The sequence below is a fragment of the Nelumbo nucifera genome, chromosome 7 (genome assembly GCF_055504915.1).
Source record: "Nelumbo nucifera cultivar China Antique chromosome 7, China Antique-T2T, whole genome shotgun sequence".
Lineage (NCBI taxonomy): Eukaryota > Viridiplantae > Streptophyta > Magnoliopsida > Proteales > Nelumbonaceae > Nelumbo > Nelumbo nucifera.
Window position 1 is genome coordinate 53,193,051 of NC_142655.1, and position 25,436 is coordinate 53,218,486.

General features: G+C 40.0%; 1 protein-coding gene across 2 annotated transcripts in view; it reads left to right on the forward strand.

Annotated features, from left to right (window-relative positions):
• Positions 1 to 470: 470 nt before the first annotated feature.
• Positions 471 to 25,436, forward strand: part of LOC104610991 (alpha 1,4-glycosyltransferase family protein) — a 47,016-nt gene continuing 22,050 nt past the window's right edge. The window contains exons 1-3 of one of the 2 annotated variants that reach the window (XM_010277879.3): positions 474 to 2,697; positions 16,492 to 16,641; positions 19,673 to 19,807. In XM_010277879.3, the coding sequence (XP_010276181.1) occupies positions 1,124 to 2,697; positions 16,492 to 16,641; positions 19,673 to 19,807 (1,859 nt within the window). In that variant the 5' untranslated portion in view covers positions 474 to 1,123. Of the gene's footprint in view, positions 2,698 to 16,491; positions 16,642 to 19,672; positions 19,808 to 25,436 lie in introns of both variants that reach the window. The other variant, XM_088891300.1, reaches the window with a different exon arrangement.

Consider the following 25,436-nt stretch of genomic DNA (forward strand, 5'->3'; position numbering starts at 1 on the left):
TTGGGGCTAGTGTCAAGTTAGTACCCGAACTTTCAAATGTGTCACTACAGCACCTAAACTTTCAAAAAATGTCAAGTCGGTCCCTGTCGTTAACCGACCATCGGTTATCTATTGAAAATGTCAAAACTATCCTTCAAAAGAAGACACTGTTCATTGTCTTCTATAGTTCTACCTTGAGACTGAACCGGTTGAGGTGTTTGAGATTTTAGACTAATGAAGTCATTGTCTTCTATCTTAAGATTTGCAACACATTATTGTCTAATTATTTCTTTGTTTCAGGTTATTGCTTCTGCTATAATATTTCATATTTTTTTTTCTTTGAAAATAACTGGTTAAGTCCTAAGGTAAAATACAATGAATAATATCTTCTTAAAGGGTAATTTTTACATTTTCATTAAATAACTTATGGTCGATTAACGGGAGGGACTAACTTGACACTTTTAAAATTTCGGATACTAACTTGACACTACCCAAAATTTAGAGCGGTGTCGGATTCTGAAGTCAGATAATTGGATCAGTTTCGATCTCCGGTCTGGTTTAAGATATCGGGGTCGCAAATATCCTTGAGAATGATCTCTGGTTCTTCACGTTTACGGTCACGGTCATCAGAGATGATCTAGTTTGAGATCATCTGTTTGCTTGGTTGATGGTAAGTAGGGTTCGCCAATTGGGAATGGTCTCTAGTTTGAGATCTCTGTTTCGAGATTTCTAGTTCTTCACGGTCGTCAGAGATGACACCTACAAGTAAAACCATTTTTGTTGCTTGATGGTAAGCAAGACTGATGGAGTTCCTTCTCACAAAACCTTTGGAATGATCTCTTGTTCGGGATCTCTGGTTCGTCGGTTGATGGTGTGCTGCCGCAACTGTGAAAGGGAAGAATGATAGAGTCTCTTCTCAACAAATGAGGTTTTTTCAAATGGGGCAATTGGCCGGATATTCGAAGTGTTCTTGGGGGCATTTTCACAGGAAAGCAGAAATTTATACGTTGTTCTTGCGTACTCCCAGCCTTCGATAAACCAAGCACCTTAGCAAGTCTCACTCCCCTCTTCCTCTATGTCTCTCTGATGCCACCATTGCCGCTAACGAGATATCCGAAACTCTTCGCCCTTCCGTAACCGAAAAATGTTTAGAACCTTCCGGAACCGGAGACGCCCCCGTTACGGTGCTCAGCTCTGCACCATCATCGCTGCGCTCCTTCTCCTCCTCTCGGTCTCAGTTCTTTACAGTCGACTCAGCTTTGACCGACGGTCCCAGGTACGCCCATTCTCCTCTTCAAGATTAGGGTTAGGATTTCCTTCTGTTCCAAATCTAGATTTCTCACAAGATTCCTCCAACGACCTCGATGAACTCGTTGCCAATCCGTTACTAGAAGATGTAGACGGTGATGGTGCCGGTAACGGAAATGACGATCGGATCGATGAGCTGGATGTTGTGGAAGAAGAGAGTGATGATCAGTCTAAGCTTTCGAATGAAGAGGAGATTCTGAGAGGAGTAGATGAAGAGGAATCGGAGTCTGAGGGTGTGGATTGGAATAGAAATAAGAGGTTTGGTTATTACTGGGATCATGTTCTAGGAGTGACGAGGCGGGCGTTCGATAGGCGTTCGATTGATGAACAGTGGGACGATTATTCTGATTCTAGTTTTGGTTTGGATTCGGAGGATCGGAGTAAGATTGTATTTGCTTCGGACGATCAGCCTTTGGATGAGGACATTCGGGGTAAACTGGATCAAATTAACGGAATTGAAGACGCATTGTTGTTGAAGGCGGGTAACAGGGTTTCACCATTGAGAGAGGGTTGGGCAGCTTGGTTTGAGGCAAAAGGTGACTTTTTGAGACGGGATAGAATGTTTAAGTCGAATTTGGAGCTGTTAAATCCGTTGAACAATCCCCTTCTGCAAGACCCAGATGGGATATCAACGGTTCTAACAAGGGGAGATAAGCTTATGCAGAAAGTAATGTGGAATGAGCTTAAGAAAATTCCCTTTGGTGTAAGAAAACCATTGGGAATTTTGGAGAAGCCCCGTGATTCTGAAGTTGTAGGAGATGGTCATGACTCTTCTGCTAGGAAGAGGAATAATGTGAATGTTGGGATAAAGGGATTGGAGGGAAATGCTGAAGGAACAAAGAATGAGGTCAAAAGGACAGAACGTAGAACTTTAGATGACACTTCGACTGCTAATGTCGACAGTAATAACATTGTTAATGTTTCTGAGTCTTTTAATTCAGCTAAGAAGGCGGCTATTGTTAATGAAACTTCACATACTGATATGGTGAAAAAACAAGGTTTCTCATCCTATAAGAGTACTGGGAGGGGGCCTTTGCAACACGGTTATACAAAAGGCATTGAAAATTCTTCTAGGGGTGAATTGGTTCAACAGACCCTCTTGAAGAATCCTGATTCTGTGTCTCAGGTTCAATCTGAGGTATCAGGTCCTAAATATGCTGATGGCAAGAGATGGGGTTATTTTCCTGGTTTAGATCCTTATCTATCTTTTTCCGACTTCATGGATGAATTCTTTGGGAAAGGTAAATGCTCAATGAAAGTTTTTATGGTTTGGAATTCCCCACCATGGATGTATAGTGTACGGCATCAACGAGGCCTTGAAAGTCTTCTTTATCATCATCCAGATGCTTGTGTTGTAGTTTTTTCTGAAACGATTGAGCTTGATTTCTTCAAAGGCTTTGTAAAGGATGGGTATGCTCTCAAACCATCCTTTGGTTTCTACACCATTAAGATATTCATTATCCACTTATTTTCTGTTTGTTTGATTTGTAGCGTATATCTTAACTGGAGGCCATCAATTTTCCATGTTTTCCCAAATGGATCTAGATATAGTGTACCGTAAAAGTTTAAAAAATCTAGATATTGGTTTTTTACCATATACACTCACCGGAAAGCACAATTATTTTTTCAGAATATTTGAGAACTAAATTAAGATATAATTTGAACTGTCTGAGTAAGTTAATTTTGCTCTATAGAAGCTAGTGTGACGATGATGACCTAAACATTATGTTTTTTTTTTTGATAGGAAACAGTAACTTCATTGATTAATTAAAGAGTACAACTGTCATCATCCAAAAAGATGATGAGCCTTTAAACAAAACAGAATTACAAGCAAGCCCAAAACAAGGCCTCCCTATTGTAACATAATGTCAGACATTATGCTACAATAAGATTCCTGAATGCAGCAGCCATACTTATTGTTCCATAATCTAAAGTGTTCTTTGCACTTTGAAGAAGTATAATATAACTAAACCACTAATGGATGTAGGATCTCAACAATGGAGTGTTAGTGCTTTGTGGTATTCTTTCCTTCTTTCTTTGTTCTAAGTAGAAAAGGGTGATGACTTGCTCATATTTCATTTTTTATGAACTGGGCACGTGTCCAAAGAAAAGATAAAAGATACTCTTATCTATAAAAGTAAAAGGTTAATGCACTAGTTTTCTTTTCGCCTTTAAAACAAGTATATTTTTAGCCATTCATTAGGATAGTGCCTATTTTCTCAAATAAGGGATGAGCTCAAATCATCACTACACATAAAAAAAAAAAACATTTTTGGTTTTAAGATCATTGGCTGTTTGGATGAACATCTCATTCAACTGGGCTCCATGATCATCTAACTCGTTAGCTAGCAGCCTTTCTGGGGTGAAGGGGTTGCTAGTAACTCTTAGTACTTTGTACCGGTATATGGATTTGCTGGGTAGTCAACTGCATTCAGAAAATCTCTTTAGTCAGCTTATAGGGGGCTGCTTTGTACTTGTTTTGGTTCTGGTTCTTCTTCTCAATATTAGAGTGAGAAAAATTTGTATACCCATGAAATACTTCCATTGATGAAATGAAATCATTGTTACTCATAAAAAAAAAGAAAAAAAGAGGCATGTTTACATCTGAACATCCTAAAAGAAAGAATCCTCTTTCTAGCAGCATAATGGTCATTAGTTCAAAGGGAATTCCATTGTATCAGACTATCAGCACTCAGGTTATTTAAAGATCTTCTATTGGTTCTACAATCTTCCACTGCATCCATGATGATGACCTATGCTAAGGTATGAGAGAGGACTTGAATCTTGGACTTGGTGGTAGGTCATTGTCTAATCTTGATCCCTCAGGAATGGGAGGGGTAATGGTATTATACATGCATGCAAATGGCAGGGAACAACATGATTACCATGGAAGGATCTATGGAGAGCGGAGAGTTCTGCCCAGTGACAAGATGGAGAGAGGAGATTGGATTGAGGCAAAGAGATTGCTGTTCGAGGAAGGAAAAAGGAAAGACTGACCAACATTAAATATTAGGGAAGGAAACAGAGCTACAGTTTTCTTAATCGGAGGGGCAGCGTTCTGGCTCAAAGGCTTTCTTGACGGGGCAACTTTCTCAGTTAAGCAAAATGGCTGGACGTGTACCTTGGAGATTCTGAGGAGAAAATATGAGGTGGTACTGAAAAGAAATGGGAAAAGAGTGTTTCTTGGCAATCTCAGAATTTTTTTGGCATGGACAAAAAGCAGTTAATATGCATTCCGGAGGGGAAGGAAGGCGTGGGATGGAAGATGGTAACAGATAAATTGCAGGTTTCCCTGTTGGTGAAAGAAAATTTTGAGGGGAAGCACTTATCAGAGACAGAAGGACTGAGATGTCAGTCCACAAAAGAAGAGACCAAAGCTGGTATGGATGCAAGGAAAACAGAGTGTAAGGGGCAGGAGAAAAAGGAGCAGGATTTCTCTGTAATAAGCTCAACTAAAACCCAAAAACTTATGTTGGATTCTGAGAAAGGATTGTGGGCTCAGAGGTTTGTTCTCACAGCAGAAAGGAAGGTTTTGGATTGGAATACGATTCTAACCTCTGTCATTGATAAATTTAAGATTAAGTGCAAAGCTTCTCTGATACCCTTTGATGAGAAGAAAGCCTTACTGGATGTGGGAGAGGAGAAGGTGGTTCCCGTTTCGGTCAAGACTGAGTTAGGTCCGGTTGTGGTACAGGAATGGAATGCCTCCTGTAATAGTAGAGATTTTCACAACAGTCTTTTCATGGCGAAGCTGCTAGGTCTCCCATTCTGTTTGTGGAAGATGACATCTTCGACAATATAGCAAGAATGATGGGTGGTATGTTGATTGGCTGTAACATCTCGAATCTGTATGCTGCAAAAATCAGAGTGGCTGGAATTAAGCCAGAGGAGGTGCCTTGTTCTGTTGATGCTCTCTCCAATGGTGAGTGGCGCAAAGTGTGGCTGGCGACGGAAGTGGAAGCGTCGCTCTAGAATGGATGCAATTGGGTAAAAGATGATGATGAGGTGGAAGGGTGGTGTACACGTGGAAGGAAGAAGGAAGTGGTCCGAGAGGTTTTGGTTTCCAGGCAAGGCAGTTGAACAGTTGGGCTTTGGGAAGAAGACAACTTTAATGGAAGGAAGCTTTGTGGAGGTTGTTAAAAAGTTTAAAACCTTGTCGGCTCTTACTTGGGCGACAATAATTTAAATCCTCCAAGAACCAGCCATCGCCCAAGTTTGAACCAATCAAAGGCCGGATGGATTAGCTGGATGAAGTGTCATTTGGGATGGTCGAGCTCGATTTAAGTGAGTCATGTGATATTTTAAAACATCACATGGGTCGACCAACAACTACATTAGGACATAGTGAGATGGGTCTATCATCTTCTCAAGCTAAGACGATGGTAAGCACTGGTCGAGCAAGGGGTTAAAAGGAAGTTGCAGCGAGTTCCTTGGATAGCAATTGACAGAGAAGAAAAATAGGAGACCTGAAAAAGAACGTCGTAATCTGAGGTATGTTAGACCTTGCATGGAGGAAAAAGACGATGGTGATGATGATTGGGCTGAAGATAACTTTTCTGAAGAAGATTCGGATTCTAAGGTTGAGTCCCCTATTGACATTGGTAAGGAGGATGGTATAGGCTTCGAGGCGGATGAAGATTATTGGAAGGTTATTTGCCAAGGAGTACACTTCGAAAGGAACTTTCTACTCTTTGCATCTTGCGACAAAGGGTGGAAATAGGAACATGGTTGAGATACAGTAGGTTGATGGGGGGGGGACATAACCAAATAATTTGGTGAGCTAGGAAGCCAATGAGGAAGTAGATGAGGATCATCAGAGGCCAACCGAGGGAAATCCGATGGTGGGAAGAACAAGTTCACTTGGTCCAATCTTCAAGCTAATCCAATATGCTCCAAGTTGGACAGATTTTTGTTTACTTTGGACTAGAAGTGTATTGGGGAAGTATGGCTTTGAGAGTTTTACCTAGGGTGACTTCGGACCATTGGCCTATTTCCATTGCCAAGGAAGATTTTAGAGGGAGTGACCCTACACTGTTCAGATTTGAAAACATGTGGCTCGTCATAATGGTTTTTTGGAGAAGGTCAAGGAATGGTGGGAAGGAAGTCAGCTAAGGGTTAAATGGAAGGGCATGTTATTTCATAGGAAGTTGAAGGATCTGAGAGCCAAAATAAAAGAATGGAATATCCACCAGCTTGGGAGACTTGAAGCCAAATTGAGGAGCTGGATCTTAAAGAAGAAAATGGAACCTTTTGAGTGGAAAATAAAGATTTGTAATGGTCCCTTAGGAAGAAGTTGGAGGATGTGTTGTTTAAGGAGGAGGTTGGTTGGAGACAAAAAAATTAGGCATAAGTGGATTAAGGAAGGAGATAATAATACTAAAATTGTTCATGCCTTTCAGATAGCACAAAATCCGTTCTGCTGCTGCCATATGGGTATATCTAGGAGCATGCATGAACTGGCTAATGCAACTGACAGCATACGCAATATCTGGCCTAGTCATGCACAGGTATAGAAGCTTCCCAAGAAGTCTCTGAAAGACCCCTTTGTCTTCTAACAAAGTTCCATCCGAAGCTGAAAGTTTGTAACTCATATCAATAGGAGTTGTAGCTGGTCTTGCACCCATTTTTCTAGTTTCAGACAACAAATCAAGGACATATTTCCTCTGGGAAATAAGAATCCCATCCTTGGATCTGGCAACTTCTATGCCAAGGAAGTATCTCAACTCCCCCAGATCCTTAATCTCAAATTCTGTACGGAGGAAAGACTTAAGGGCCAGAATGCTTGAGGCATCATCACCAGTCACTATAATGTCATCAACATACACAATGAGATACACTGCTAGAGATCCACTTTTCTTAACAAAAAGAGTATGATCTGATTGTATCTGAACATAGCTGAATTTAACAAGTGCAGCTCTAAATCTCTCAAACCAGGCTCTAGGAGATTGCTTGAGGCCATAAAGAGATTTCTTCAGTTAACATACCTTTCCTTGCATATCTTTCCCATACATTCCTGGAGGAAGACACATGTAGACCTCCTCATGTAAGTCACCATTCAGAAATGCATTCTTTACATCTAACTGATAGAGAGGCCAATCAAAGTGAGCTGCCAGAGATAAAAGAACCCTCACAGATGTCATCTTAGCAACAGGGGCAAAAGTCTCCAGATAGTCAATCCCATATGTCTGTGTGTAGCCTTTTGCAACAAGTCTGACCTTGTACCTCTCAATCCCATCAACCCTGTATTTAATGGTAAAAACTCACTTGCACCCAATTGGATCCTTCCCTTCAGGCAAATCCACCACCTCCCAAGTACCATTTTCATGTAGAGCATCCATTTCAGTCTGCATGGCATCTCTCCATTCTGGAATCCCAAGAGCTTCTGATACAGACCTAGGAATGGGGCTAGAAGCAACTAAAGAGAGGTAGGCACAGTATGAGGGGGAAAGTAGGTCATAAGAAAGGTGTTTGGAAATGCAGTGTGCAATACACTTCCGCTTTCCTTTCCTAACAGCAATGGGGACATCAAGATCTGGGAAGAATGATTCCAAGGGAGCTGAAGCAGTACCTGTTATCTCATCTGTGATTGGGAGTGTATGAGCCTCTTCTGTTGTAAGGGAAACCACTTGCTCATTCCTGGATCTCTGCCTTTGATACACTTTGGGATTATGGGTAGGACGAGGAGGTAAAGAAATAGGAGCACTAGGACAAGAGGAATGAAGTGGCTAATCCTCCTTTGATTCATTTGGTGAGGATACAGGTTTGTTAAGAGACTCAACTGGGACAGGAAGGGGAAGAGCAAAAACTTGTGACAAACTCTCTCCCTGTTGACAATGTCTTTCCTGAGAGGAACCATAAAAAGGAGAAAGTTCATCAAAGGTAACATCCATAGAGACATGTCGGGTGCCAATCTTTGGATCAAAACAACAATAACCCTTTTGTGTGGGGGAGTAACCAAGGAAGATGCATTTGTGGGCTTTTGGTTCAAACTTATGTCTCTGCACACTTGGATCGTGAACATAACAGGTATCGCCAAACACACGAAGAGGAATTGGGAAGAGATCCTTGTCTGGATGAAGAAGATTGAAGGGGGATTTAAACCCTAAAACCCTGGATGGCATACGATTTATGAGATAGGTAGCAGTAAGTACAACATCACCCCAAAATCTTGTGGGAACATGTGAGGCAAATAAAAGGCTCCTTGCAACTTCAACAATATGTCTATTTTTCCTCTCAGCAACTCCATTTTGTTCAGGGGTTCTAACACAGGAGCTTTGGTGAATAACCCCCATGTCAGAGAGATACAAGGATAAACTTTTCTCAAAATACTCTTTTGCATTGTCAGATCTGAAAACCTTAATTCTGGTATCAAATTGAGTTAAAACAAACTCATGAAATTGCCTCACAAGTCTCGGGACTTCATCTCGAGATTTCATTAAGTATATCCAAGTGAATCTAGAAAAATCATCAATAAACATGATAAAATATCTGTAACCCCCCATAGAGGATAAGTGGTAAGGCCCCCACACATTAGAGTGTACAATATGAAAAGGAAAAGAAGATCTTTTATTGCTCACAGGGTCATTTTTTCTACAATGCTTTGACAAATGACATGACTCACAATTGAGACTGGACACACTGACTCCCTTAAACAGTTTGGGAAGCAAATGATTTAAAGCAGAAAAAGGTAAATGACCCAACCGACAATGACTCAACATAATTTGACTGATAGACTCTGAAGAAGTAGAACCAAAAGCAACATTCTTGGGATGATCAAAGCATTGGCTAGGGGTGTCGAGCAAGTATATTCCATTCGCTTCATGGCCACTCCCAATCACCTTCCGAGACTTCAGGTCCTGAAACACACAGTGAGAAGGGAAAAATGTTACACAACAATTCAATGACTTGGTCAAGCTACTTACAGATAATAAGTTGGTATTTAACTTAGATACATGAAGAGTGGAAGATAAGAGTAAAGAGTTTGTAGGCTTGACAGTTCCCTTGCCAGAAATAGGGGCAAGAGAACTATCAGCTAAGGTGATTTTGTCACGACTAGGAAGCAAATCATATGACACAAACAAAGTGGAAATGTTGGTCATGTGATCAGAAGCACCTGAGTCAATGATCCAAGGGGTCTTGGGATTACCTGAGGTGGATGCATGGTTAGCAGAAGCCCTTATACCTGAGTGAACAAATGCGGTGGTGGCTGGACTTCCATAAGGGTTAGATGATGAAGTTACACCTTCAAGCTGGCTGATCATCTTTCCAAACTTCTCATATTCAGCTTTCATGGCTGCCAATTGTGCACTGGCAGACTCAACCTCTGTATCTGTACTTGTGGCTGCATGTGCACTTCCTGTCTTTCTACTATCATTCTTCTTTTGGAATTGGATAGGGACAAGACCGGGATGCAATTTCCAACACTTGTCCTTGGTGTGTTTCGGCTTCTTGCAATATTCACACACCACCTCCTTTCCTGTGCCACTGGGAGCTCCTGTAACCCCTTTGGGTTTAGTTCCCATATTTGCAAAATGATCATTGGTACTGACTCCTTGAACCTGCACTTGCCTCCTACTTTCTTCACTGTTGACCAAAGCATATGCTTGAGACAATGAAACATCTTCCTTGGACAAGATGTTTTGCTTTGTAATGTCATATTCAAAATTCAGCCCTGTCAAGAACTCAAAGACCGTATTCTTTTCAACCAATTTTCTGTATGTTTCAGCATCCTTAGGGGTATCCCATGTCACAACCTCTATCAAATCAATCTCTTGCCATAGAGATTTTAAGGCTGAGAAGTATGCTGCAAGTGACTTCTCCCCCTGTCTTAGATTCTTCACATCACTTCTCAGTTTGTAGGCTCTGGCAACATTCAACTTCTGGGAGTAAGTTTTTGCAACACTATCCCAGATTTCTTTAGCCGAGTTCATCCACAGATAATGCTGACTAATCTGTGGCTGTATTGATTTCACAAGCCACCCAATCACTATGTAGTTTTCTTGCACCCATCTCTCATAAGATGGATCATCCTCTGGAGGAGCTTTCTTGCTCCCAGAAATAAAACCCCATTTTCCTTTGCTACAAATATGGATTTTCACTGATTGTGGCCAAGCCAAATAGTTGGTCCCATCAAGCTTAACTGTAGTTACAGCTAGCATAGAATCGGTTGGGGTTCCCAAAATCTGTCCATATTCAGCAGCATTCTTATTTTCAAGGCTTGAGAAATCCATCATGTAAAGGCTCCAATTAGGATTTTTAATAGGTTTCCCAAAGTATTGGGGGTCTTGATGAGTTTAGTTGAGCTGAATAGGCAACAACAACTAGTTCACAGAATCAGTTCAATCTTGATAACTGTGACAGTCCAGTTCGGTGGTAGTTCTTTCTATACTATTTCAGCCTTCAAAGGACACCCAACAAACCTCCAATCACAAGGTATTTCAGGTTCCCAACAGCCGTTGTCCCAAAGAGAAGAAAAAAAGGCCACAGTCCTTAAGAGATCTTTTGTCGAACACTCAGTGTGCAGTAGTTAACAGCCTACTGTTAACTAGAAGAAACCACTTCAAAGTGTTCAGTATAGGTCCAAGAAGAGGCTGGGATGAAGATGAGACTAGTACCACTTAGTTTAGATTAGTTTCAGCAGCTTGGCAGTCCAATAATTAGCTGAATAGCACTTCCAAAACAACCCAGAAATTTCTGAGTAGAATCAGTCCAGCAACAGTGGGCCGAACAACGAATGGAGGTGGGCTTTGAATGCTTTAATAGTCCTCCCAAACAACAAAAAAATAACCCAGCAAAGGACTGAGAAAAAACTTACAGTAAGAGAGTCTCTGGTTTAAACTATAAACCAGGCCGAACACTTGTTCTCTGAGATAACTTTGAAATTCTTTTTCTCTGATTTCAAATTAGGCCAAACAACTTGCTCTCTGATTCTTTCTGGTCGTCGAACCCTTCTCCAAGTGTATAGAAACTTGGGCACCCTCCACTGTAAACTTTCAGCCCTAGAACCTTCTCATGCAGTTGGCTGAACTAGAACCACATGAGGGACACGCCAAGCAATGGCCCGCTCTGATACCAAGTTGAAAAACAGTCCACTTGATGTATGGGACTGTTTGAGATTAGATGCAAACCAGAAAATAAACAAACAAGAGAGGAAGAGAAGAGGGAGCTGGCGGCAATGAGTGTTAGAGGGTAAGAGGTTCGAACTTAACCTCTCTCTAAAACTCTAAACATCTTATTAATAAGTTAATCTTTGACAAATTATAGAGAGGCCCTTGAGTGGGCAGGAAAATACAAAAACAGAACATTACAGAGTATGGGCCCAGAATAAGGCCCACAACAGAGAGAAACATAACATAACATGAAATGACAGTCTATGGGCCATTCGGCCCATCTTCTCTACAGTATCATCATCACCCAACAAAGCGAGATTGAAAAGGCTTTTGTGTAATCTCCAGGGGCTTTTTCCCTTTGCCATGTGCTTTTCTCAAAAAAAAAGGGCTTTTGTGGACCACTTTAAATCTATCTTTAGAAGGCCTTTAAGGGGAAGGGTATGATTGGATGGGTTAGAGTGGTCGAGATTATCAGAAGATCTTAAGAAGTGGCTTTGGAGGTTTCCAAATGAAAATGAGAAATTATGGCACAAAGTGGTTGCAAGCATTCATGGCATGTCGAGTAACAGATGGGATGCTCGATGTCTTCGTAGGGCTACCTTGGCTGCTCCCTGGAAGGCCATCCATGATGTTCTCCTCCCTACATTCCTAAATCATATCAGGTATGACTTGTCTTCTGGTAGTAAAATCAGATTTTGGGAGGATGTGTGGATTGGGGATACTCCTTTGGGTAAGAAATTTCCTTCTTTGTGTGATTTGTCCGGGTTCAAGGGTAAGCCTATTTCAGGTTTCCTAAGTCAACCATCTCACCTTCCAGGGTTGAATTGGAACTTTGGATTTAACAGGAACCTTAGAGAGTCTGAACTTCTTGCAGTGTCTGAGCTGTTAGGTTTGCTGAATTCAATATTCTTGGGGGAAGGTGGGTCAGATTCTAGAATTTGGGGTCCTAATTCTAACGGGTCGTTTTCTTGTAAATCCCTTTTTCATTCGTTGGTTGCCACACAATCTTCTCTTCCTTTCCCAATCAAAGAAATTTGGTGCCCTCCTACTCCTCCTAAAACTAGTGCTTTTTGTTGGGAAGTATTTCATGGTTGTATTAATACCTTTGATGTACTTCAAAGGAAAAGACCAAATTGGTGCTTGTCCCCTAACTGGTGTGTCCTGTGTAAGTTGAGTGGTGAGACTACTTTCCACCTTTTAATATCTTGCCATTTTGTCAGTTTTGCTTGGAATTGATTTACTTCCCTTTTTGGGTGCAGGTGGTCCCCTCCTGATAGGGTGGAAGGCTTGTTCAGCCCTAATGGTATCAGTGGCATGAAAAGGAGGGGTAGGATTATGTGGAGGTGCACTAGAGCAGCAATACTTTGGACCGTCTGGGAGGAAAGAAATGATAGAATATTTGAAGGAAAAGAAAAATGCAAGGAAGTTTTAGTTGAAACAATAACATTGAGGGTGGCACATTGGGTCAGAAGCTTGAAGCTATTTTCAGTTTTTAAGATCGAAGACTTTTTCAGGGTTTGGGGACTTGTTGCTGCCTCATCATCTACGAGACAACAGTTTTTTGAGGCTTGGTCTCCTCCAACAGATGGTTGGAAGAAGCTGAACTTTGATGGGAGTTGTGTGGGTAACCCAGGCCCTTCAGGCATTGGGGGGGCCATTAGAGATGAAAATGGACTCATTATTGCTCTGTACTCCAATCCTGTGGAGGAGGGTGATGTGGCAGGGGCAGAGTTTCTAGCTGCAGCATATGGGGTTGAGAGGGCTAAAGAGTTGGGTATTAACAGACTGATCATTGAGGGAGACTGAAAAACGGTGATAAAATGGTTGCAGAAAGGGGAAGGGGTGACTTGGAAGTTGAAGAATGACTTCAGAAGATTTAAATGGATGTCAAGGAACATGTCAATCTAGGTGGGATGGGTTAGGAGATCTGCCAACAGTTTGGTAGATAGCTTAGCAAAGCAAGGGGTTCAAAGAACATATATGTTTTGGGCACATTTGTAATTTTGTCCGGGGTCAGCTTACTTAGATGATTCCTTTCACAGCTTCTTGTTGTATCCTAATGTATTCTAAAGTTTTCTAATTAATGAAAATTTCAAAGTTATTGATAAAAAAGAAAGGAGTTTTGATTTGGAAGAGATCAGAGAAGCAATTTTTTCTATGGATAGATCATAAGTTCTTGGGCCAGATGGTTTCACAATGTCATTTTTTTCAAGATTGTTGGAAGATCCTAAAAAATGATATCCAAGGAGTTTTCAATGAATTTTTCAGGAGAGGTGTGATTAATCCTGGTTTAAACTCCACATTCATTGCTTTAATTCCAAAGAAGGATGATGTTGTTTACCCTAAGGATTTCAGACCCATCAGCTTGATGAATAGCCTCTACAAAATTATTGCAAGGGTGCTTTCTTATAGAATAAGGCATGTTCTCCTTTTTATTGTTTCCCCAAATCAAGGGACTTTTGTTAAAGACAAACAAATCATTGATTAGATTCTTAGTGCTAATGAAAGTGTTGAAGAAATGAAGAAGATGGGAAAAAAAGGCTTCATTTTTAAACTTGATCTTGAGAAGGCTTACGATTTGGTGGATTGGGATTGCCTCTTAGAGGTCTTGAGGAGTTTTGGGTTTTCTGATGGATGGTATAAATGGATTAAGGGTGTGTATAAGAACTTGTCACTATTCTATTTTGGTGAATGGGAAAGTTGTTGATCATTTCCAGTCTCTTGGGGGGCTTAGACAAGGGGACCCTCTCTCTTGTTTCTTTTTCATTTTGATTGCTGATGTTATTGGAAGACTAATCTCTTGGGTGGATTCTAGTAATTTGGTGAAGGGCTGGAGAATGGGTAGAGAGAGAGTGCCAATCACCCATTTATAGTTTGCTGATGATACTATCTTGTTCCGTGAAGGGGGAGATAGGAGGTGGACACAGAATTTGAAACTGGTGGTTCAATTATTTGAGAGATTGTCAAGCTTAAAGGTGAATCTTGAATCTTGATAAAAGTTGTGCTATAGGGATCAACATGGATCAGAGGGAGATATCTGATATTGCTAAAATCTTATGTTGTGGGGTGGCACAATGGCCTTTGATCTATTTGGGGCTTTCTTTGTGTGATAATCCAAGATGTGCTAATTCATGGAACCCATTGATGGAAAGATTTCTAAAAGGCTAGCATCTTGGAAGAAAAGCTATTTGTCTTTGAGGGGAAGAATTACATTGATTAGGTCTACTTTGGCTAACTTGCCTGTGAGTGGAAAATTGGAAAAACTAATGAGGGACTTTTTGTAGGAGCCTGGTGAGGAGAAGGATCATAGGGTTAGGTGGGAGGTGGTGAGTAGGAGTAAGAAATTTGGAGGTCTTGGTATTGGAAGTATCCAGAAGAGAAACGTGGCTCTTTTAGGGAAATGGTGATGGAGACTGCCAGCTGAAAAGGACAAATTATGGGCAAAGGTGATTATTAGCATTCATGGGCTTTCAGCTAATGGATGGGATGCTGGACTGTGGAACAGGGCAACAAGAGCTTCACCATGGAAATCAATCTATGATATACTTCTAGTTTTCCTTCCCTTTGTCAGATACAACCTATGCTTGGGTAACCTTGCCAAATTATGGGAATATGTGTGGTTGGGTGACCTCCTGTTGAAGGAACAATTTCCCTCCCTTTTTAACTTTCTATCTTTAAGGATGAGCTTGTGTCTTCCTTTTTATTACCTTCTAGCTCAATTTCAGACTATGCATGGAATCTGGGAAATAGGAGTCTCAGAGAGGCTGAATTGAGTAGTGTTTCAGTTTTACTTCACTACTTGGATGGGGATGGCCTTAAAGAAGATAATGAGGTGGTGGCAGATCAGCTCTTTGAGAAGAATGTGGTCTTGGAGTTAGAAAGGAGAAATGATAATCCTTTGGATTCAAAGGCTCATGGGGAGATTTCTAATGCAGTAAGAAGGTTCAAGAGCCAGAGCAACCATCAAACAGCTAAGGTGTCAAATGCTTTTTTCCCAAATTAAAGGGGATTATTTGGGGTCAGGCCATCAAGAAGGTGAAAAAACAAAGAAGGCAAATAAGAGAGGTAAAGAGTTTCCTCTTCAAACCACCGGAAAAGATGAATGGTCGGGGAACACTTCTGGCTGGCCTAAGCTGAAGCATAGTATCATAAGTTGTAGGGAGTTGTCATTTGTCAATTGCATGAGGTTTTGCATTTGGTGGGTCATTCATTATCACCTTGCTTGTACTCTTTCTCTTATTTCTTAATAAATTTTCTTTTCTGTTTACTATCAAAAAATGATGATGATTATTGTCCTTCTATATAAACCTTTTTAATTTTTTTACAAGGACAAGACCCACAAATTCCACTTTTAAATCTAGAGAAAATCTTAGTAATATGGACCAGATGATGATTTTTTGGGCCCTTTAAATGTCTACTAATACTTGTTTTTCCATTTTTTGCCAGTGAGTGCATCTTCAAGGGAGGTCTTTGACTTATTTTCATTGATACCATCCAGAGAAGTTCCCTGCTTCAATTCCTTGCAATAATCCATACCCATCCCTAATCTTCCGACTGTCACCTCATACATATTTATGGTACTGTGTGTGTATTTTAATCAGCAACAATAATCAAAGAGTATTTACTAATAGTGGAAAAAGGACCCAGCATTTCTAGGAAGGGGCCGGGGGAGGCATACACAGCCGAAGGCTGAAAAACATGACCTATCCTAAGATATACAACTAAGCTTCAAAGATGTATCTCAGGCATGGAGTCCCCCTCTCATATTTTTATTATTTGCTTTTTTCTCCTTACCTCAATAGAAACTTGTGTTATCATTCCATGGAAAAGTTACTTCTTAATGTTAGGAACTGTACTAAGGTCATTCTTCATGAGGTTTTCTGTCTTTAAAGCCTATATACAAACAGAAAATGTGGTAAAGAAAAACTATTATCTCTAGAGTATGAAAATCCATGTTATTTTTTTTTTCTATTTCAACATGCAACGGTTTTTATATGCTTTTTGCTGAAAAGGTCATTTTTGTTCTTATGTATGCTTACATTGTAGAAGCTTATGACATGGATGGATAACGACATATTTGCTTTCTATCGTCCAGATTCAAAGTTGCCGTTGCCATGCCAAATCTTGATGAACTGCTGAAAAATACTCCCACCCATGTATTTGCATCAGTCTGGTTTGAATGGAGAAAGACAAAATTTTATTCTATCCACTACAGTGAGCTTATTCGTCTGGCTGCTCTGTATAAGTAATCTTTCTTATCACTTAAAAATAGTCTTTTTAATATTTCACTATAGTTGAGAAAAGTACTGTTTTTTAGCAAGTGTTGTCCCCAGGATATTTCATGTATAATCTGTCCATACATCTATATTGTATTATGTATAAGATATACCATTTAGATGGTGTTCCAACATGTTTGAGTCTGACAGTGGACACTTTGTGTGAGAAAATGCCAAAGCTCAGGACCTTACCCAGTCTATCCCTCCCAAGACCCCAGATAGCTGGGAATAGACCTCTTCATAGGCTGGGCTTGGGCTTGGCTTTTGTCAAAAATTCTAATAGGCCTGGCTCGAAGCTCAAGCCAACACAGTGTAAAATCGAGCCTGAAGCCCGACCCATTAACAAATCTATCTGGGAACCACATTGGTTAAAAACTGTGGACTGTTTTTCACCAGTTTTCCTTTGACGATATTTGGAGAAACTGGAGGGTGCTGGCCAGTTGCAGTTTTCAGAAGGATAGAACATATCTAGTTTGGGCACCCCCTCTAGAAGAGTACTTAAAATTGAATTTTGATGGAAGTAGTTAAGGAAATCCAGGCCTGTCTGGTGTAGGGGAGGGGTGGTGGGAGACAAGGAGGGGAATATCTTGGCACTTTTCTCAGGATTGGTGGGGGAAGGAAACTCTACTAGGGCTGAACTACTTGTTGCAATACAATCCAGATTGCTCACCATCTTAGCTTGGTAAATTTGATAGTAGAAGGAGATTCTAAGGTGGTGGTGCCGTGGTGGGATGGCTGCAAAATCCGTATTCTGTTCTTTGGCTGATTTTCTTGCAAAATGAGGGACAAATAGGGATACTTTATACTGGGCTCAGCTGTAATCAATGTTTTAAAACGCGGAGGCGTGACGCGAGGCGTTTCACTACCTAGAGGCGTGATGCGAGGCGTTTCACTACCTAGAGGCGTGAGGCGTAGTTCAGAACGCAAGAGGCGTAAGCCTCCCTTTACGCCTCCTTAAGAGGAGGAGGGTTAGGAGGAGGATGAAGAGGAAGGGGGGATCTCACTTTTTCTTTATTTTTAATAAAAAATCTTTTATATTAAGAAGAATAAAGATGCATACCATGAATAGCTTTCCAAGGAGAGCATTGGATGCCCTAGGGTTGAGTCCTGCATCCCAACCATTGTTTGCCAATCCATGAATACTAATAATCACTCTATGCCAAAGTTTATCCTGTTCCAACGGCAATCTCCTATTCCTAGGCCTCCTTCATCTCTACTTCTAGAAGCCACTTCCCACTTCACTAGGTGGTTTTTTTGGTGTCTCTTGGCTCCTGAAGGAAGTCCCTCATAATCTTGTCTAGCTGGTTTGCCACTTTCACCGGTATCCTAAAGGTAGATAGGAAATACATGGGTAAGTGTATTTATCAAAAAAATGGCCTTTTATTTAGATGGTGTTGTAATATGGTTGCAACTTATTAAACTGTAATGTGTTGTACTATGTAATCTATAAAAGTAAAAGATACACCAAAAACAAGTAGACAAACTTTTTTTTTTTTGAGAATAGGTAAAGTATGGATTTCATTAAAATATAAAACAGAAACCCTGTACAACTATAGGCTGTAACAGGGAGAACCAAACAAAAAGCTAAGCCACTATCCCATCAGCATTTACAAAAGGATTTACATAATCAAAAAAGGAACTAAACTTGAACTGATTAAGTTAAACTGAGCTGATGACCAAGAAAACATTTTGCCCACAAATTTATTCCAAACAGCCACCTCTTGACTGCCCTTTTTCTGAAAAATTTTGGAATTTCTCTCTTGCCATAAAGACCACTACACAACTCCAGGGGTCATTTGCCAAATAACCTTTCCTCTTTATTATAATCCAATCTGCCTTTGAATTCTGTTAGAATAATGACTATAGAAATAAGAGAAAGAGGAGAAGAGGAAGAAGAAGAAGAGGAGAAGAAAATAAAGGAGAGAAGTCTGGTTCGAACAAGAGAGAAAATCAGTCTCTCTCTAGTCAGCTAGATCTATTTATATGTTTCTATTAAATCATAAAAGGACACCTTTGCCCCTACTTAAGTGAGGGACACAAGTACTAACAGAACTTTACACATCAGCAACTTAAAACATAAAGACTAAAATACCCCTACACAGTCAACATTAACACTCTTTTACTCAGACCTTGTAACTGCCACCCTTTCAAGAAACTCTCCACTGATACCAGACAACTCTTGTAAGCAAACAGACTGTGTACTTTCACCTAGATGCTATAAGAGAATTTACAATGTAAAAACAAGTGATCAACCGTCTCCTACATCCTGTTACAAAGAGCACAATCCGAAGAATCAATTCCCACTACTCTCTTGAAAAGGTTATCCTTAGTCAGAATCTTATTTGAATAGGCTGACCACAAGAAAAAAGCAAATTTTGAAGGAGTATGCTTGCAACAGATTAGTTTCATAGGAAACTATTGATCTTCTTCCCTATTAGGATCAATATTAGTACTACAAAGATTTTGCAGCAAATGAGCAAACGGATCAATTTCCCAATCATTTAGAGCTCTTATAAAAAGGGGGTTCCAAACACAATTTCCACTGTTGATCTGCAAATAGTCTGCTACCTTTGCTTCCTTGTCCACTGCTACAATAAATGGTTCTGGGAAATCGTCTTTCAGAAGATTACCTCCACACCAGAAATCTTTCCAAAACAATTAGACAAACTTACCTCGGGCTGGGCTTGATTTTGGGTTGAACTGGGCCTCAGACTAGGGATCTTAACCAGCTAACTAGCACTGAATAGGCTATACATTTAAATTATTATTTTTGGAGATCCATGACCCGCATTTTGTACTTGTGGAGAACTTGGAAGAAGTCCATTGCGTTAAATACTAAATTTTGTCATGTCAAATTTGATATGTTTTCTGGTTTATTATTTGTTTTAATTTGCTTTACATGTCTGATAAAAAGGCTTCACTTGCATTTGCATTTGTCAAGATTTTCCTCTGCTCTGTTTTGAATTTGAATATTTACATTTGCTTTCTTGCATTGCCCAGATATGGAGGACTCTATATTGATTCTGATGTTGTGGTGTTGAAGCGTTTGTCTTCATTTAATAATTCTATTGGCATGGAGGATCAGGTGGATGGAAGTTCTCTCAATGGTGCACTGATGGCATTTAGAAAGCATAGGTACATCAGCTGCTTACTTGTCGAGTTTAGACAACACGATTTTGGTTGGGTATTTAGTTGCTGACTTGCTCGCATTGCTAATTATGTTATTTGTGTCCATTAACATAGATTGGTTTCATTTTTTATGTAACTTTTATTTCCAGTTTGTCTATGAATTTCATGTTGCCACTGACTAGTGTCTTTGATTGACTTCATTGAAGCTTAATCTCTAATGAACTCAGTTCTCTATGAATTTCAAACTCTAACTCTCTAAGTGCAAGAGAAAGAAATTTAACCTTTACAGGTGTTAGTTTTATCCTGTAAATCTGGGGAGATTTATCCTGCCAAGGCTGATACTGGTGTGCCGCTAAGTGTTGGGATGGCTTGTCTCGGCCACCAGGGTAAGACCCAAGGCACGTGCAGTATGGGATTACTCGAATCCTTGAACCGGACCAGATTTCCAGTATTGCCCTGGACCTTAGAGATAGATGGGCAAAACTGGAAAGTTACATCTGACCCCTAGACTCGATTATGATACTTCACTAGGTGTCGGATCGGGCTGTCTTTGATATGCCAATCAGTGAGATCCTTAGCGGGGGTCAAAACCTGGGCATGTTGGGGCAGTCTGAGAATTCATCTGAGTGGGTGATCATAGTGACAGGATCAGCCCCTTGGTCGGACAAATGTAATGATCGGGAATGCACTCTCTCTGATGGAAACCAAACTGTCGGCAGTTGATTTCAATCGTTGGAATTTTGTTTTGCAAAAATTTATACTTGATATATATATATATATATATATATATATATATATATATACGGTTTCAAAATGTTTGCAAATGGTTTTAATTCCCGGAATCCATGTGAGTGGAGAGTGCAACACTGTTCCTTGCTGCCGAGGGAGAGGTCCTCTCTTGTCGGGTAGTACTTGATCATTATGGGCTGAGAGGTTAAGTGTAAGGCCATTTAGGATAATACCTGATGGGCTAATCTTGCACTTGCTCACAGTCCTTGGGTTTTTATAAGATGGCTTGGCCCAAGGACCACTTAATGTAAGTGTTAGGCCCATAGGGTCCATATGATGGGCTCAGGGGTTCATTGGGCTTCTCAGTGAATTCGGCTAGGCCTTGTAATAAAGGCTGGGTCGAACCCATGTGGCTGGTGTGTAGATCAATGCTTGGGTCCCACGCCATACAAAGAAGCCCAACTGGGCAGCAAATTGGAAACTAATTAAGCACTGATTATTTAATGGACCAAAAGCCCATTTCGAACTGGGCTGATATGATCACCCACTTAAAGGGGCGGATCTGAGATTAAGGTTAGCAAAAGGATTGGGCCTTTAACCTAATCCACTCTAGGAGACCAAATTCAAATCAGTTTTGAATATGGTAATCTCCTGATAAGATCAAAAGTTATCTAACCTAATCTGCAGATAGGATTAAGATCATCCCCTATCTAGATGTTGATTTGGATTGGGATAACTCCTAATTAGGAGATTTCTTAATCAAGAAGAAAAAGAGGAGAAACCCTAAGAGAGAAACAACTGAATTCGATCATAGGGTTTTTGAGCAAGAAATCATCCTGCGAATTGAGATAGGATCTCATACACACTCCAGAGAGAAGAGAAGCACTCTTCGCCATCTTCATCTCAGGAATTCTCCTCCAACTGGCGCCATTCTCTAAAAAGATTCGATCTTTGAAGAAAAGAAATCAAGAAATCAGTTCTTGATATCAAAGAACTGAAAAGGTTCGGTGCTCAGTGTTTCTAGAGGATTTTTTTGAAGGATTCAGCGTGTGGGACGCACTTTGCTGGTTCCGTTCCACATATTGCTGTGTTATCTTCAGCAGGAGCGAATCTTGGTGTCCTCTTTGGGCGTAAACACCAACTTTGGGAGATACTGCTTCTCTGGATCATGTATAATTCCTCCCTTGTCTTTTGGTTCAGATCTGGTTCGATTATGGTTCAAATAGGATCCTTGAATATTGTATTCTAAATTTAGGGAATATGATTCCTAGTTGGAAGAAGGTAGGAAATTTTTTTTTTGAAATTCGCCCACCCATTCCGCAACCTTTTTGGCGTCCATACGATGGATCCTACCATTTTTCACTTTCTTCCCACAGTGTCCAACATACTGCAGCCCTTAGTCCTCTCCACATTATCCTTCCCCTTTTTATCCGCCACCTGAAGAAGGAAGGGGAGAAAAGGCCCTTAGTCTTCCCACAGTCTCCATATTAGAATTATTAGTCTTACATCAAGATGCAAAGAGTTGAAGCATTAGAAGGGTGAGTTAAGTAAGGGGAGAAGGTAGTCTTCTTAAGAAACATATTAGTGGTGAATGTACTTGATGAATACGTTTAAGAAAGAGAGTTCTTCCTCTGAAAGTGCTTGGTAGCTTTTTTTTCTTTTCTTCTCAGAATGAAGTAGAAGAGAACTTGTTGAAGATTGGATATTAGAGGATGGATTTCTCATTACATTGTGTTGTTTGATTTGGTAAATGTCCTTTTCTCTTTATTTTTTCTTCAAGTGTGAAAGCCTTTGGGACTTGGGTATAGCTGAAAGTGCTATAAGGTTTGATATGCTTGAGCATAGACTCAACTTATATCCTTTTTTTTTTTTTTTGATCAGTAACTGAAAAATGATTTGTAAAAGTATTAGGCAGTGTATGCCCTCAGGAGACAATAGTTGATGTAAACTGCTTTTATTATGAATAAAGGCTCAGTTTCTTGTATGGTTACATGTGTTATTAGGTATGTTTCTGTGAATTATCCCTTGATCTACATTATAGAATTATGATAATCATAATAATGGATTGATAAAAAAAAAATCATAATAATGGTTAAAGACAACCATAATTGGTATGCAGACTAAATGTTCTCAACTAGTGAATTTGGGTAGCTTGTTCTGACAAGGCTGACACACTTATGAGAAGGAAACCTACCACATGTAAACTGGGAAGTAGGAAGTTCTAATTCAGGAAGAGCTAAACTGGGAAAGTCCTAGCACAATAGAAACTCTCTAGTGTGTAGAGAGATTTCCTGTCGATTTGGGAAGCTGCTATTAGACTTTCCTAATTGCTTTGGGTATCGAATAAGCAAGCTTGTGAAGCTTTGGGAATCTATTTAAGACCTTAACCAGATGATCTGATATTCTTTTTCAACCATTGCAGTTTTTTTTTTTTTTTGATAAATAAATTCATTATCAACAAAAGATAGAGACTCTTACATCCCAACGGGAGGCATGAGGTGCAGCCTCACCCCTTAAAAGAAAAGAAACAGCACAAAGATTACAAATGGGCCCAATACAACTGATCCCTAGTTACTCCTTGTTTGGCTAAACAATCAGCAAATGAATTAGCTTCCCTTCCCACCCATTGTATGATTAAATTCATATGTTGTGTTGCCCATTTGAACTTCTTCAATTCATTTCTATAGCACCAGATCACTGAATCTGTATCTCTAAGCTAACCCACCACCACCTTGGAGTCCCCTTCTATCACCAAACACTCCACCCGTATGTCTCTTGCAATCTGTACACCTTGTAGGACTGCATACAGTTCAGCCCTTAAAGAGTCTCCATTCCCCATCGGTCCTGAGTAGAGTGCTCTCAGATTCCCATCCTTGTCTCAGATCCCTAGTTACTCCTATTTCACCCATTGCAGTTCAGCCATTAGTGAGAGTAATCTCCTTTGTGCAATTCCCAAAAGTATAGCTTTTCCATTCAAATGATTTGAGGTGTTAGAATCAATCTATTTTCATTCCTTAACTAATTTAATCAGTCATCATTGGAGTTTGGTTTGCTCCTCAATAGTTGAGAAGCTGGTCTGGGTTGTCATAGAATATCCATTGGTTGAGACAAGCTATGCCACTTACAGCTGCTTGTTGGGATTGAGAGCAGGTTGCAGTTTGAGGCATGAACACCATAGTGACCAACTGCACATGTGGTTGGATTTTGCATCGGGTAATCTTCTCTCCTTGTTTTTGGGTCTGAAACTTCATGGTCTACTCCCCAATTCGATCTGGGATTGGCAAATCGTTTTGTCTATATGGTGTGAAACCTGTTCCACAGTTTAACTGGGTTAAATTGGTTTTTTGCACTTAGAATTTGTGTTTTGGGCTGTTTTACACCTTAGAACTTTCAAAAAGCAAAGGAAAGAGGAGCATGGTGTGTGCTTATGTTTTTTTTTAATTTTTTTAATTTTTAATTTTTTTTATAGTGAGCAGAATGGAGTACATGGGGTGTCAATTGGACTGGATTTGGTCCAATCCGGTCCAGTCCAATGTGAGTCCATTACAAATGGACCTGGTCCAATCCAGTTCAATGAATATTTTGGACTATTTTGGACCGGTCCAGGGACTGTCCAATCTGTTCAAATTCCTGTTAATTTAGATTGGTTTCAATTCAAACCTGGTCCATTGACACCTATGTTCTTATCTTCTATCAATGGGCTAGATATTGGCTCAATCCAATATAAATTCATTATGGACAGACCGGGTCCAATCCAATATGTCATATTGGTCTGTCCAATTTCAATATGTCTTATTGGTCCATTCAATCCGTCCAAATAGATTTTGATTTGGACGGAATCCAACCCAAAACCGGTCCATTGACACCCCTAAGTACAATCATCAAAGCCTCCCCCCCCCCAAAAAAAAAAAAAAACCCAATCCTCCAAAAAATATAAAAGCTAAAAATAACTAGGGAAATTAGACTAAGATAAACCTCATTTCATAAGGGGACTGACTATCAACTCAAAAGGCTATCTTAACCCAAAGTACCATTAGTTAGCCCAAGATAAAAGATAATCCCTTTGGCAAGCTGCCAATGGATTGGCTAATAAATGACACAGATCAGAATGAGAAATTCACTCAGGATGCCATCTAGCCTTGCTGATTTTGTGACAGTGACCAGGTGCCCATGGATCCATTTATATCTAGGGGTGCTCACAGTTCAGTTAACCGAGCATATAGTTGAAACTGAACTGGAAGCTCTGTTTTTTGAAAAGTACCAAACCGAAACCGAATCAAATTGACCAGTTAACAGTCAAACAATTAACCGGCTGATTGATTTGTTTCGCAGTTTTTACGTTTTTTTTTTTTTTTTTTTTTTTTTTTATATTGGAAGAAAAACAAGAAAAGAAAACCAATGACTTACCTAGGAGCCAAGAAAGTTACCAACAAATGATTTGATTTTTCATTTTGAGACAAGGGTGATACTTGCAGTTGCAAACGATATAACAAGGGCATCGTTTCCTTCACAGTTAACACCCCTCTTTTTTGGACAAACTTGTGTGATAAATCAGTGATACATTTCACTAAAGAAACTGAAAAATCTTCCTCACTTTCAAACACCTGCAAGTTCCCCTTCAGTTTCCATCTAAATCTGATCAAATCTCCAACTTTCATTCTTAGCCAGCAAATAGGGGTTTTGATGAAAACCAACGATCATATGACTGAAATATAGGAAGAACAATGTACAGGGGGGAGTCTAACGATGAGAAGAAATGGAAGTTGACAAAGAATGACATAACACATTTATATTCCATATTTTCACACCCTGGGTTAATGTTAAAGCCTTAAAAGTTAAAGACTACAGAGGGGTAGGTTATGATGAATGAGACTAGAGAGAGGTTAGGGTATTAGGCATGTAAAAC